Source organism: Carassius auratus, chromosome 39, assembly GCF_003368295.1.
Source record: "Carassius auratus strain Wakin chromosome 39, ASM336829v1, whole genome shotgun sequence".
In the NCBI taxonomy this organism is placed as follows: domain Eukaryota; kingdom Metazoa; phylum Chordata; class Actinopteri; order Cypriniformes; family Cyprinidae; genus Carassius; species Carassius auratus.
The window spans coordinates 6,416,102-6,432,198 of NC_039281.1; the positions used below are offsets into that span (position 1 = coordinate 6,416,102).

The 16,097-nt window shown below is 37.9% G+C and overlaps 1 protein-coding gene across 2 annotated transcripts in view; it reads right to left on the reverse strand.

The window, feature by feature from the left end:
- Positions 1-2,461: 2,461 nt before the first annotated feature.
- Positions 2,462-16,097, reverse strand: part of LOC113057799 (TSC22 domain family protein 3-like) — a 30,391-nt gene continuing 16,755 nt past the window's right edge. The window contains exons 1-3 of one of the 2 annotated variants that reach the window (XM_026225319.1): positions 4,972-5,294; positions 4,749-4,800; positions 2,462-3,790 (exon numbers count right to left, since the gene is read on the reverse strand). In XM_026225319.1, the coding sequence (XP_026081104.1) occupies positions 3,533-3,790; positions 4,749-4,800; positions 4,972-5,096 (435 nt within the window). In that variant the 5' untranslated portion in view covers positions 5,097-5,294 and the 3' untranslated portion in view covers positions 2,462-3,532. Of the gene's footprint in view, positions 3,791-4,748; positions 4,801-4,971; positions 5,295-16,097 lie in introns of those variants that run through there. The other variant, XM_026225318.1, reaches the window with a different exon arrangement.

Sequence of the window (16,097 nt, forward strand, 5' to 3'; positions counted from 1 at the left end):
ACAAATTAAATTAATTAGTCTCCAACTATTCACTGTTCACTGCTTTTGTAAAACAGTTAGACCAATATTCAGTATGTCATATGTCAATATTAAATCACGAGACACTTAATTATTTGGGTCAGGCTGGATAGAGTAGATACTGAGATAAAACACCACAAATAATTTGAGAGAGATTCAATAGGTGAGATTGACACATGCATACTGACTGCAGCCAGTACATACAGTAACTTGAGTTTGGCAAAACATGCTCTTACATAACAAAGAATCTGAAAATGTGGTTTGTAGAATGCAAATTTGTCTGTGGTTATGTCTTACATGCAACTCTAATTGAACAATGGATAATGTATTGTTTGGCTCTATGACTATATGCCGATACTGCGCTAGAAACCTTATACAATTATTCTTATGTTCCAGGGGAGGATAAATGATTTTCAAATGTATTTTTATAGCCTTACATATATTATATAATTTATATATTCTTATAAAGACTTGTGTATTTATACGTTAAGTAACTCATATGTATTCACCAGTCGATGCATTCCATTAAAAGTAAAAAACACTTTCAGCTCATTATGACTTTGTCTATTTATACTATCAACTTTCTTCTAAAGAAGTGAAAAATCCCGAAGTAAACATCTGTCTCATTGGATTCTGTCTCTACAGGATGCACCTGGCAGCGAGAGGGAGGCTGTTTGTGTAACGTGAGAATAAGGAAACAACGTTTACACGGCGGATCACACTCAATAAGTTTCCACAACAGGGTATTAGATCTGAGGTTTAGGAAATAATGTCACTCTGCTGAAAAATAGCACAAACAGCCTACTATGAGCCTATATTTACATGAGAGGACAAACTAGTACAGTTCTCGCTCACATGCAAAGCCGGCCACACTTCACCAGGCCTTGACATATAGAAAGCCGCCCACTACACCGAACTGAAACAGATGTTTGGGAGTTGCATAACAGCAGAGGTCTTGCAGCTTTTTTTGGAAGCAGAGCAAATGCCAAATCACCAGCAAATTCAGTCTGAAGATTGAACCACTGAACAGTTTACACCAGGCAACAATACAATGAAAAACACTTTAGCTTTAAACTTCATTATTGTTTTTTATTTATATTACAGCTATAATAGATAGATAGCAAAAAAACTCTCTCTCTCTCTCTCTCTCTCTCTCTCTCTCTCTCTATATATATATATATATATATATATATATATATATATATATATATAAAAAAATCTGGTGACTTAGTTATTTACCAAAAGACAGTTTTCTTGTCTGTAACTGAATGAAATGACATCAGATGGATGTTTATATTAACATAAATGTCACAAATATCTATTAGTTTATTTATGCCAAATAACCAGCAAGTTCAGCAGTATTTAAGTATGAATCTTCATATTCACAAATATTTTTCATTAATTTTCAATGTATGGCTAGTCTGATCTGTTTGTAATCATATTACTGCTTGTTGAAATGCAGTTTTAAATTGTCTGCCTTTTTTGGTTATGGATGTTCAGCTCAGTTTAGTAGATTTTAGTTTAATTGCATATATAGCTGGCTGTTAATAGCGGTAATAAAACGTTAATGAAACCTTACTGTAGATCAGAGTGCGTTTGGATTCTGATATGTCTAGAAGTCATTTCCTTTAAGCCTCCACCCATTTGCTATAGGACCCAGTGGACGCAACTCACTGGATCTGCATGACCTTTGAATCTACTTCATTTCGGTTTACCTTATCGGAATGACTGCAGAAATACTGAAATCTGGGTCTTACGTAGATGTCTTACCCCAGGGACCTCTCAAGAGGCTCGAGTTACACTGAGCATGCCCTTCCTAAGAAGAGAAAGATGAGGATTTCACACGACAGCACGGTTTAGTGTTTTTTTTCTCTATGCTTTGCCTCGTAAGCCATTATAAATTTACTTTTACCTCTTTTCCACATCTATAGTTTTTAAATAGCCATTTTTACAGTGGAAAGCTGAAACGATGTATAGTTTTTAATCACGTGATGATGCAGACACTGCGGTCAGTGACATTTACTGTATCTTTATACATATGTAATTACTGGAAAGAATTTGATTATTCCTATAAAGAGATTTCATTGCATGTAATAAAATGTGAGCAGTGAGAGATGCCTCTGTGCATTTGAATAGTAAATGTCAATCATAAACTACCATGCATGCAAAGGGGACAATATTGGCCTCAATAATTGCATTATGAAGCGCTTAGCTTCATGGACTTTACTCCTGGTATCAAACCAATTATCTCAATTCTATATTAAAGCCAGTGAAGATTGTGCCAATGTTATGTCGACATATAAAGTTGGAATTTTTATGGATAATAATAATCTGAAGGCAACTGATCTAAAAATGTTATATGCATGGGGTTGCATTAACCATTTTTTCTATTCTAAAATGTCTTTTTCCTACATTAAGAGAAAAAAAAGGCCCAAGCGTAGTATTTAGTGTAAACAAGGTTTATTGCAGTGTGCATTTTGCATCCATAAATTGTTCAAAAATACCATGGACACAATAAAGCAACAATACCCATGTTTCAATAAGACTGCGGTCAAAAAAAACTTCTCCCTGTGAAAAGTTCCACATGGTCCTGTTGGCTTGTAAGTATCAGGCCAGTCTTTGGTAGTTAGAAAACACAGTTAATCTGAAAACATGTGGCCCTTTTCAGACACCGTCGTGCCTGTTAGTTGGTTGGCATAGAAGGTCAACAGAACAAATGTTCGACATGTCAGCAGAACATCCACAGTAACAATATCCACCCCTCATCTCCGTCCATTTCAGGACATTGCTTTACATCAGTTGTTAATTTACAGAACTTTGCAAATGTATACAGATTTTCATTCCCACAATAAAAATAAAATAAAAAAAACAATACTTTTACACGTAGCCCATTTAAACAAGTTGATTTCGGTTCCATTTCAAAAACACAAACAAGCAATAATTCCCATAAGCAGCAGGCCCCATCTGCAGAGATACAAGCGATGCTATACAAATCAAATGGCTGGAGTCACCGCTGTGGACCAGTGCTCCGTACGGGTCCATCTAGAACATCCTTAACTACAGGAGCCACGAAATGCCCACAGTACTAGGCATCCGTGAACACGAGTCCCGTATAGCTTGCATCAGGTGGGGCTGTGGGGGCATCTTATAGGGACGTACATTTCCTTGGCTTGACTTGGATAGGCCGAAGATGCACTCTCGGCCAGCTCCATAAGGCAAATCTCTCTCCGTCTCTTTGTGAGAGGGACCAAGGGAAAGCAAGGCTGGTCCCCCTTCCTAGCAAGGGGAACGTCAGTCCCGTTGTACAGTAACCTCGGTCGGATGTCTACATCACTCTCTCTTTCACACGTTAGTCCGAAGAGATTGTCAGATATTACTGAACTAGGCCACTCGTAAGTCGCTTTCATTTCAGGTCAGGTTTTCAACTGTACAGCCAGCTTCATCTTGAAGTTGCATATCTGGAGGTCAATTTCTGGTGAGAGCTGTGGCTCTGCCCGCCCCATGGCAGAGCCACTTATACAGCAGACCCCGTGCTGTTATACAGGTGCTCGCCGTCCTCAGGTGACCCCATCTCCTGAGGGTCCAGGGGGAGGCTGGAGTCTGAGGGCAGGCGTGACTGAAACTTCACCAGCTGCTCTGGGCTCGCCAGGTTCTTCAGCAGGCTGTTCTCACGCTCCAACTGGTTGTTCTTTTCTGCAAGTTCCTTGATCTGCTCTTTCAAGATCTCAACTTCCTCCCTGACTGCATACATTAAGTGATTCTTTACAAGATCCTATGAGAAAAGAACAAGGAATTGAGTTTTAATGACGGCACCAAAACACCTGACTATTAAGTACAATGCAACTGACCTATTTGCAATGTAATTCATGAATGGAGTAGAATGAGGCTCAGAACATAAATTCAAAATTTTCCCAGCTAATAAAGCATGTATTTTACTCCTTGGATAGCCCAATGATATAAACTACATGTTATTTATTAGGTGTCCTGATCTCACCATCAGGGTCGGTTTTGAAATATTGACCAGCTAACTGTACATTATATTGTACTTTTGGTTTTGTATGCTTTTTAAATGGGAATCAAGTTAATTATTCTAATGGGCTCTGGATAAACATTTACATCTATTGCAATAAAGAAATCTTAATACATTCATAAAAAAAAAAAAAAAAGTAAGATTATTTCTACAAGATATGGTAGTTCTGGATCTGCACTTGAAAAAAATGTTCTCAAAATTCTCAAAAATGAAATGCATGCTTTTCTTTATTTTAGTTAAATTTAGCAATACACTTATCTATAACCGCTTTCTTTAAACGTGTTTTAAGATTAACAAATCTTTACATCTAAAGACAGAACTCTTAAATACATTAATAAATTACCATTTAAAGATTATTTGTACCAAATATGGTAGTTATGGATCTGGTTGTGTCACCTACAAAGTGATACTTAATACATATTTTAGTAAATACAACATTAAGAACTTTAAACAAAAAGGTGCATGTATTGTTGTATGGTGACCTTTGATTTTACTGCAATGAAGGTAGATGCAGCAGCTCTATAGCGTGCCACAGCTCTGCTTATACAACCTACACAGAAACTCGATACTTTCTGCTGGACTTCTACAGTCTGTACTTCTACAGTAGTGAGCTCATTCTAGTAACGTTAGGCAAAGACTCTAGAAATATACCCTTGAAAGGGACTTAAAAGAACTTAAAAGTGGTGTTAAAAGAACTTACCATTGCCTGTTCGATCTTGTTGTCAATTGCCACAACGCTTGCGCCAGAGGCACTGCAAAAGACAAAGAAACAAAGTATTAGAAGGCTGTCCATGCGCCGCAGTAGTAAACAAGCTCTTTTAGTCGAAGCGCAGTGAACGAAGCGAAGGGAGATTCATGTCCGAGATGTAACCCCTACAGACTGTCAAAAATAATAATAATTATATCCCATAAAATCAGCATACCTGTTGTCTAGTTTGACCGATACTACATCATCCCCTCCTAGGAAGGATGAGAAGAAGGAGATGGAGAAATTGTGCAGCTGATAGACAGCGAGCTCCATTGGCGTTTTGAACATCTCCGTGCTCATGTTGAGGACAAGACCCGTCTGAATAATACTTCTCGCCACGTTTGCGACTTGTTTGAACACGACGGTATGATCCTGGTTGTTTTTGCTTTCGTTGCTCTTGCGATAGGCACAGAGAAGCCGGGCGCTACGAGTGAACTAGGAGCGGTTTCAGAGAAACACTGTCGGCTAGTGATGCTATTTCTGCCGCAGCGGGGCTTTTATAGTCGAGGCGCGTGACGGCGTGTGACGCATGCATATATTATTCAAATGAGGCTTGTGGCATAGACTTTCTATCTGCCCTCTCACTGAACTTGCTCAAAGAACACACAGCATGCATCAGCAGCAAGCCGCAGGATAACCCTCAAAACACATCAACACGAGCAACACACGCTATTACCAAGTGGCCGATACCTGTTGCAGCATTATGTTTTGATAACTTATTCGCTTTGTTGAGTTATGACAAGCCTCGCGAAATAGTTACTCCACGAGAATGCATTTGTCTTGACTGGGTGAGGAACAACATGTTCCTGTAAACCTCAGTAATTAGTTACATGGTGGAAATCAGTATCTGAAAAGTTTATTAGAGTACATTTTGGTATTTCGGTCTATGCCTGCAGGTCTTCGGAAGTGTACAGTTTTGCAGTTGACAGCTCTGACACAAGACGGGTTGGGAATAGGATGAAGTTTCTCACAGTACTTTCCAAAGTGTTTAACTTCAGCCTTTAGTGCCTCTGGTGGGCAAACTGTGTATAACAGACACAAACAACCACTGATCAACCACTGTCTGAAGGTTGAGGTCACTAAGATTAGTTCAGCCTAAAAACTGAACTAACGGACAATGGTACATAGTTTATTGACATACTGAGTGAGCAAAATTTTATATTTCAATTAACATGAAAGCTCATACCAAAAGCATTGCAACAGCAATTATGTCCTCAACATAATTTAACACACCTTTAACAATGTTCCATATATATATATATATATAATCTACTAGCATATGACATTGATTAAATTCATAATTATTATGAAGAATTATAAAATGAAATCTGGAGTCTCAACTTTGTTTTCTATCCCTTTTTCTTTCTCTTGTTAATATTATTGCACATTATTGGTAAATATAAGGATGGGATGTGCAAGCAACATTGCAATGTTGAAAATGAAAATGCATTTATTAATTTACAAAATTACATCTTAAGCACATTATCAACTCTTTACTACAGTTTTCGCTCTATCGTCTATCTTTTCTGAGTGAAGCAAAAATGTGTCTAGATCCCAGTGAAGACCTTTGAAGGTTGACGGCTCAAAGCTGATCCTCATAATGAGTTTTAAAGCACAAATTAGAGACCGTGCTGTCACTTTCCATTTCATGCAGAGTTAGCAATGCTGCCTTCTCTTTTGACAGATTCTGAACTCCTGGTGAGCAGAAGTCAGGATAATTGGCAAGAACTTGTACAGTTTGTACTGTATGAAATGATAATCATGCCTCATATGAAGGGGGAAAGACCATGAAGTGCCCTCTCAATTTAAAGAGTTATGCATCATACTGAAGGTCTGAGGTGTCAACAGAACATTCCTGTTCTGCATAAGAACAGGGGATAATTCAAATTCATTTAGAGAATATGTTGTAAATTCTCCCCAACAGGTCTTCCAAGCAAATAGAAGAAACCAGCGGAGTTGTGTGCAAGAACGATCATTATTGGACACTTCCTTAACTTTTTGGACACTTTAAAAATAAATACGTACAAAAGACATACACAACACTTCTAAAAAAACACAAATCACCAATATCCATGGCCAATATCACATCATACCTTAGACCATCAATATCAATAACAAAACAAAACAGAGAGAAATATATCAAAGAAAAAGGAAAATACAAAAGAAAGAAAACCCAAAACACTTAAGTTCAAACAAAAATCGCAAAATACACTCATTCTGACCAAATCTGTGAATTATACCAAATAACTCACTGTGTTCAGTGTACAACAAAAACGAATGCCATTTAATAAACAAACAAAATAATTAATACAATCCCAACACATACACAACGACACAACTTTTGAATCACAGTGATGGTAGTGTACAACTTAAACACACACTCTTGTGCGCTTGAGGGAAGCCCGTGGATCTCTCTGTAGCCCGGCACCAGGATACCCACTGACGAATCGCCACACAACAGCTAAACAGAAAAGGACAGATTTCTGCAGCACAACTGATTGGTGTTAATAGGGAACAATCCACAAATACTGCCTGGATCACACCCACGATCTGTTGATATAACCCCCTGAAGCACATGCACAAAATTAGGAAATTTCAGCCTTGTCCCGATCCACGCCAATTAATATGAGCTCGATGCTTAACACATGTAAGAGGAAAACTGCAACCTGTCATCCATGACAGAGAGGAAAACGGGAGTAAAGAGATGTCCTCACGTTTTTAAAGGGGCATGAGCTCAACTTCCACCAAGCTCCATCCACCCACACAAAATCAACATCCCACCCAAAAGACCCACCCCATGCAGATTTAGTGTAAGGTAAGAGTATTCATTTTAGTGGCTTGATGTGACAAAACCAGGACAATCAGCCTCTCGAGCAAAGAGCAAACTGCTTTACAATGGAACAAGGATGTAATGTACTCAAAACTTGTCTGGGATTGGATAAATAAAGCATTAATAATGGAATAATGCATTGTTGTGATGCAGCGAGATGAGCAAACAGACGCTTCATTCAGCTGCCACTCCAAAAAAAAAAAAAAAAACCTTGCACATCACAGTAAACACAGATGTGCCATGGTACAGTATGTCTCCATCTGTCACTATGGCCAGGGTGGTGATGTCCCAGCCTCGCTCCGGTAAACAAATCCTTTACACTGCTACTTAGCAGTTTAAAACAAGGTTTGAAACTTTAAGGCCGGACTTGTAGTGTATATATTATGTTCAATACAGAAAAACGAATTATTTACACTTATCCCTTATGCAACAAAACTTAATTTACTAACCAGACAACAAAAGTTTTCAAAACACACCTAACCATACTTGGTTAGCCTTTGCATACGTAGGGACACACCAATAATTACGACAAAGGAATGTGTGGAATGACATATTTTCAGTCTGTCAAGTTTGAATTCTTTGAATAGCTGCTGCTTATGAAGTCAAAAAATGTCATCTAGTTTTCTTGGGAGGAGAGCTAGTGAGAGAGAGCCTCACTAAACTCATGAATCAATTGTGTAAATAACACCATCTACAGTGTAAACCTTTGACTTTTTCTCATGAGAAATGAAAAAACAAGATGTGCATAACCCATCTGTAATTACTTTCTAACATGATCCACAGCAGATAATGAACGCACGCTGTCACGCACTTCACTGAAACGTAACAATTTTTGCATCTTGTAGAAAAAGACGTGCAGTATTAGCCGTTTAAATGGTTAGACGAGATGAACTTTCCTTGCTAACGTTCACACCTTTTACAACTAATCTGTCAGCTCTCAGTAGTAATGATACACTCGCACGATCCAAAATTCTTACACTTACCGCCTGTCCATCTTCTTAAATAGACTAGGTGAGTAGAGAGGTGGCAAACTCATGGTTGTTGCTCTATGAGAAAGTCACTTAACTGCAGATACAACCCGAGATGCAACTTTGCGACTCCAGCAGTGTGGATAAAGTAAAAATGTCCCGTTCTCTCCGCTGGATGGGAGGGAGGTGGAAATACAATGATATTGTGTCTTTTCCCCCCCTCTGTTCTCTGTCTGACTGATCTCAAGAGAAAAATAACTAGAATTTCTATTTTGCACTTGGCAAGATTGATTAGTGAATCTCATTGCAACATGATTGAGAGCAGAATAATCAGAGGATGCTAAATTATTAAAGTCAACAAAATAATAACGTTATACAAATGAAGTCTCACTGTTCCGATCTGGAATTTCCAGGAATATCTCAGATGACGTTAAATTTCCATCTAGAATTTTCCATATCTATTTACGGTGTGTGTTTTTATAGTTTAAGTTCCCTTTTGTTGGAAGAGAAAAGGCATGTCTCAGCTTTTATGTATGTAGCATGCTCGTTTCTCAGCAGACAGCTTTGTTTTGTGTGTCTGAAAGGACTCATGCATGACTGCAGAAAAGCAGTTATGCTGTACGTTCAGTGTATGGCTGGGTGTTTGTTTGCCTGCATAAGACATGTTGGTACAGGAGATATGGATTATATATGTTATGTAAAATGAGATTAGGCATCCATTACTTTAATTCCTTTTATTCATTAAATTGCCTGATTCAAGAGCACATGAATAATTCTTACAGACATAATTCAGGTCAGCCTGTGGCTAAATAAGACGTTTGATTGTTGGCATCTATAAGCTAAATAATGATCATGTTTCAGAAGTAAGCCCTTCCATTTTTTTAATGCTTGTTTTTTCCCTCCTTAGGATGGCTTCCCATGTATTGCACTTTCACAGGAACCCTTGACTTGATTTACTTGAGTGTTAATACTGCCAGGTCCTGCCCTAAACAGCCAATAGGTTGGGAATTTAGGTCAGATAAATAAAGAACTTTTGTAGGACTTTAAGTGCTCAGAAGTTTGGGATTGCAAGATTTATTCTAATTCATTCTTTTTTTAAATTATCTTTTTTTTAAGAATGCTACTTTTGTTCACCAATGCTGCATTTAATAATAAAAAAAAATAAAATAAAATAAAATAAAAATAATGTACAAAAAAAAAATAATAATAAAATAAAATAAAATTAATGTACAAAAAAAAACTAACTAAAATAACTGTTTTCCTAATATTTGTATATTCTAATTACTAATAAACAGTCTTCAGTGTCACATGATTCTTCAGAAATCATTAAGGTTTGCTGCTCAAGAAACATTTCTTATTATTATCAGTTTTACTGCTTAAAATATTTGTGGAAATCATGATACTTTTTCCCCAAGATTCTTGGATGAATAAAAGTTAAAAAGACTTATATTTTTTTTATAGAAACCGTTTGTAGCATTATACATGTTTTAACTGACACTTTAAATTAATTGAATGCATCATTGCTGAATAAAAGCGCATATTTATTTTAAAATAACGATAATCTGCTCATCAATGCACGTTCACATTGACATTGTATGAAATTAGGTGCAAAACAAGTTATTATATCACTCAGGCACTCAGTCTTGTGTATTGGCTGACTGAGAAATTATGAATGGTCAGAATGTCAATGGCACTATTATCATAGTGCATTGAGGAGCTGCTTATGTAAGACTTCATTTGAACAGTTATAAAACCCCCTCTACTCATATAGCAAGTATTATCATGTTTGTACCTTTACGGCCCAGGTGGGTCACATATCCAACCTTCTTTGTTGCTTTGTTATCTGTCTAGACAAGACTCAGTCTGGACACAGTGCCTATGGGTTATATTAACATCTCTGTGGTTACTCTGTTGGCTTCATGGAAATTCTGCACAGTCTCCACTAGAGACCCAGTTTGTTCATGACAGAAAGCCAGAGTCTGTTATACATTGAGTCAGCCACTTGAGGCTGTTGCGGACATTCACAGCCACTATTCCAGCTATTTACACCAGCTTCAGTTCTGTGTCGTCTCAGCAAATGCACTCATCTGTCTTTACCCAATAACATCTCCTGTTATCTGGTCTTATACAAGTTTTTTTTTTATGTATTTATTTTCCAATTCACGAACAACAATTATGGGATCATCCAGGATTGCTCAAATAAAATAAAATAGAGTTAAAAATGTGGGCTTTGTGATTTAGTATTTATTTATTTATTTCCTGTGGCGCAAAGCTGAATTTTCAGCATCATTACTCCAGTTTTCAGTGTCACATGATGCTCCAGAAATCATTCTAATATGCTGATTTATATATTTATTTGTTAATAGGATCAATTAAATATTATGTAACGTATCTTTTTTAGATACAAATATGTTTTGACTCTCTTCAATGCACATTGCAGTCTTATTAATGCGCATGCAAAATGTTCTGAAAATGATTTCTGTTCACTGTCTCTATTTTCAGTTACATAACCAGTTGCATCAGTCTGACTAATGCATATTAAAGTCTCAAATGCCAGAGTAACACATGAAGTAGGGTAGAGAAAGTTTCAGTTATGTCAGGCGTTCTCCAAATGGGAGTGTCAATGAGTTTAACACTTTAAGTGGTGTTAAAGGTAAAGTCACTAAATGGAATTCCTAAAATCCTGAACACTCCCTCATCTTTCGATGATCAGTCAAACAGATAGTCCTGCCCTAAAGTCATGCAATTGAATGAGCTAGTGATTTTGTGTCAGCCTGGGGTTTGTTTCCCCTACAACAAGGTAACTTGCTGTTTAGCTAGCATAGTATGATGCATCACTGGAGGAACAAACTGTTTCCAAAAAATGCTTCTTGGCGTAAATCTACGAATATTATTGTCTTGGCAATAAACTAGGTAGAAGAGAAAATTTAACACTGACTGACATAACATTAAAGAAGATTGTGTCCTTTTCAGAAAATGTGCACCAAGATGTGAACTTAAATCAAAATAATGGGTTCCAGTGGGACAACCCACGCTCCAACAAAAAATGACCGTTCTGCACAGTTATTAGTAGTAATTAGTCTGCCATAGATATCCATAGAGATACAGCACTGATGATGTAACTGTCATCATTATAATTATTAATATAAGCATAACCTCAGAAGATTGGTCATAAGGTTATGATGAATAAAACTTTTATTTATGCATTAACAAATTGGTATAGTGAGATGTATAAATATGACCAGTCTCCTGCTATAAAAGTGATTATCCTAATTTCTCACATAATATGAGGGGTGAAAGTGAATGGTTCGGTCCTCGGCTCTGTGTGGTGTGTACAGTACCAATGATCTGTGTGTTCAAGCAGCCGCTGCTGTGCAGACATGAAAAGAGATCAGTCCAGATGTGGCTGTACGGCTGCACACACCCTTAAATAATAATTTATTGTTTTTTGCAGAGAGGCATCAGAGCTCTTACTCGTGCATGTCTGCTCACGGGTCATATTATTCGATACCTCTCACTGGCCCGGCTTGGCTAGGAAGAGCACCAGTAAGTTTGTGATCGGAAGGACTCTAAAATCTACTAGAGTGTGAGGCAAGCAATTACTTGTATTTGCAGCAATACAAGCAAAGCCCTAGTGTTCTGGCCTCAGAAGATAAGTGGACATGCCAGGAGGAAGGTGGAGCATAAGGCATCTGATGTCAGAGCGTGGTCATAACATCCGCTTTAACGTACAGTAGATCAGCTGGCATCAACACAATGAGCCTGGCAACGGGCCTCCTGCTAAATCCATTCATTAGTGCATCTCATCTCAACTGTGTGTGTGTGTGTGTGTGTGAAGCGATACTTTTTTGTTTTACAAGCTATGCCTACATGTCTGTTTGCTAGGGAAGTGCCTGTTTGTATTCTTTGTGACCAATTAGGCTTGAAAACAAAAGTAAATCCATTTAAAACATAATTGCATTAATCTGTGCAATAAAAGGGCATCACCCAAAGCATCTGTATTCATACTGAGAACAATCATTCTTTATTTACTCTTTGCATTGTATAATCTGCACTGAGAGAATTTGTCCTCTAAATCATATGACGTTGTCATCGGACGGTTTCCAAAGACAACACAGACAAAATGCCTTTGACACAATTAAACCGTAAACCTTAAGGCAAACAAAGATGTCTAAATAACTAAGGAGCAGGAGCAAAGGTCAAGAAAAAGTGTTATCTCACATGCATGTTGTCATCACAGCACACAATAATGTCCTCTCCCTCTCAGTCTACATCAGTCTGGGTGAGATTCATGTGTTGGCTGCAGTCTGAATAAATGTGCAAGGCCTGGCAGGGAAGATTTACTACACCTGGGCTGCCTCAAACTCACAGCCCCAAACTCATTCCTCTGTCTTCATCATGAATGGATCCTAGCTAAGAAAGGAATTTCCCAGAAATATGGCAACCCTGTTCACCCTGAGCCATAACCGCCGCCTGCTCCTGAGCACAGGTGATTGTGCACATATTTACTGTTATGCATGTGCATTCAAGAAATTACCTCTGCAGAATGAAAATGCGTTATCTTGAGGCATCGTGCATTCTTAATCTCGTTAAAATCGTTAAAAGGGATGAACTGAAAGATGATACATGTGAAGGTAGCAGAGGCAGTGACGCAAACGCTTTGATCAAAGTCAACCAACCGGACAGAAATGCGTAGGTCAACTGAACGGTGCAGAGATGTTTTTTATCTGATGTGCAGGCTTTTTACACGTAGGCAGCATTTGAGCCAATTAGCTGTCAGCATATCTCCAGAACAATCTAGAAGCATAGTCAGACCTGAGAAAGTTGTCCAAAAATGGTGATATGCTGGCATGCAGCTACTTTTTCAGAAGCACGCAATGCTCAGAGCAGTCAGGGGAGGTGGACACCATACACAACATGATACCAGGCTTTTCTGAACTCATGTGAGGTCACCTATTGGCCTCAGATGATCTTAGTTTATCTAACGTGCATCGTTGGGAATGAATTATGCAAATCAAGTCATGTCGCACGCCCACCCACCAATTAGTGCTGAATGTATTTTGCACGGTGGAATTTCTGATCTTACATGTAGCAGACCAACACAATCTGCTGACTGTATAGCACTGATGGAGGCAACCGAATTGGCTCTTTAAAATGCAGATAGTGTGCTTGACTAAACTGAATTGTGGAGTTATTGACTAACACTCTGATTTTTGTACTGAAATACTGTGGGCAAACGTGGCGCAACTGTTAATTTCCTCCGTAATGTGCCAATAGTGTGTGTTGAAAGACCATTTCTGCGTGCAACAGTTTGACTCTACCCAGCGAACTCCAAATACTGAGATTGAAGCCGATCAATGCCGTCAAGAATGTCTTTCGAGACATTGTTTGCAGTTCTTAGTCACTGTAAAAACAAGGCATTTATTAGAAAGCCTGTTTCAGTTGAATGCAAATACAAAAGGCACAAGCAAGTTCAGTGTATTTGCACGCAAAGAGTTTTACTTTCTCTCTCTCTTAGCCACTATACTGATTATTTGATTTGATATAATATTATTAGATATTATTAAAAAGGCGACTGGATAGGAGTGATTAGATCTAATATATTGCAGAACGCTAAAGATCAGAATCAGTGAAGGACATCCTGTTCATACAGTATGTCACTACACTATCGAAGCTTTCCAAGTTTACAGAAGCTGATATCTCTGTATGGCCCTTACTCATATTTAAAATACTACTTTCTTTTGTTATTTTCAGATATGCCGGCACACAGACATGGTTTTACATAACAGTGAACTGAGTCAACTGCCACACCCAGAGTAATGCAGAAGTGCAGAAGGCCGTTTTAACAGCAGCTGCGTCTAAATTTGTTCTGTTCTGAGTTCTTTTTAAAGGAATTACCACATAATGTATTTTAACATTCGACTTATTTCCTCAGTGCATACTCAACAAATAATAAGATGTGTGCCATGTTTCTAGTGTTATTGTGAATGATTCACCCAAGCAAAGTATCCTTAATAAAAAGAGTCCTTGTAATCATTAACTACAATGGAATAACTACAGTTCTTTTGACAATACTACAGAGCCTCTCGAGGGACATGGTGATGGAAAAAAAAAAAAAAATTAAATGTTTTATGTTCACTCACAAAGCTTGCGTCCCCCTGAGAAACTTTGCATTTGCTTACAAAACTTTTAAGTTCGCTTCGCTTCTTTATTATTTTGTGTTCCCCAAAGAAGACTGCTCACAAAAGCATTTAAATAAAGTTGTTTCTCCTAACATCATATTATATCCATCACCATTTTCTCAAGGGACTTAATGCAAAGTTTCTGAGGGAGTGCATACAGTATGTTTTGCAAGTGAAAGCAAATGCATTGAAATATAATTCTTCCTTCTGTTTCATTTTCCCAATATTAGGGGCTCCATACTTACTCCATGTGGGCTATTAGATAATTTAGCCATTTCCAAAGGAGAAAAAAAAAGTCCCATCCCTTTTTTCTCACTGAATATTCTGTTTCACTTGGAAATCTGAGAAATGTATGTCGCTCCAGTGAAAGTCTACGCAACTACAACTTTGAGGCTTCAAAAAGTTCACAAAAAGATTGTAAAACGAATCCATATGAATAGTCCACATTTTCTGAAGACACTCGATCACTTTATATGAAGATCAGATTCAATTTAGGCTTTTATTTACATATTTACATTGATCAGAGAAACATAAACAGAAGCTCAACTGTACTTGCATGACAGATGAGAATGAACATCATAGGTTCTTACAGAAGCACAAGCGTGCTGCGAAACACACCAGAATGAACCGCATTGGTTCTCACACATCAAGCAAGCATGCTTGAGCTTCGGTTTGCCATAACTGATGTGTGCATTGATTAATGTTTATATGGACTTTGTTAATTATATAAAGCATTTGAGTCTCTTCAGAAAATGTGGACTAAACCACTCAATTCATATGGGTTAGTTTTTCGCCATTGGTGGTTGCATAGACTGTCAATGGAGGGACAGAGATCTCTCAGATTGTATTAAAGATATCTTCATTTGTGTTCCAAAGATGAACAAAAGTCTTACAGGTTTGTAACATCATGAGGGTGAGTAAATGATGTCAGAATTTAAATTTTTGGGTGTACTATACATTTAAAATTTCCATGGAATGATTTGGTAATCGTCTTGCAAAAGTGCACAATGACAGCCCAACCATGGGACACATCTGGAGAGTTCAAGGACTGGAATTACAGCTGTAACATGCCAAAAGCAGAACCTCAGCTCAAACAACAGACTGCAATATAGCGGTCATTTCAGAATTGTGCTCCAACACCTTCAGTTGCCCTAAAAGCATTTCTTTATGTTCGGAGTTGCACATCTTTTCCAGATCGTGAAGGTCAAGCACTTCAGCAATTGTCTACATACTAAGCTCATCCCGTCTGCGCTTTTGCTTATGCCCCTCCCTGTTCCGTGCTTTGCATGTCTGTAAATGTTTGCCTGTGTCTGGCTCAGAT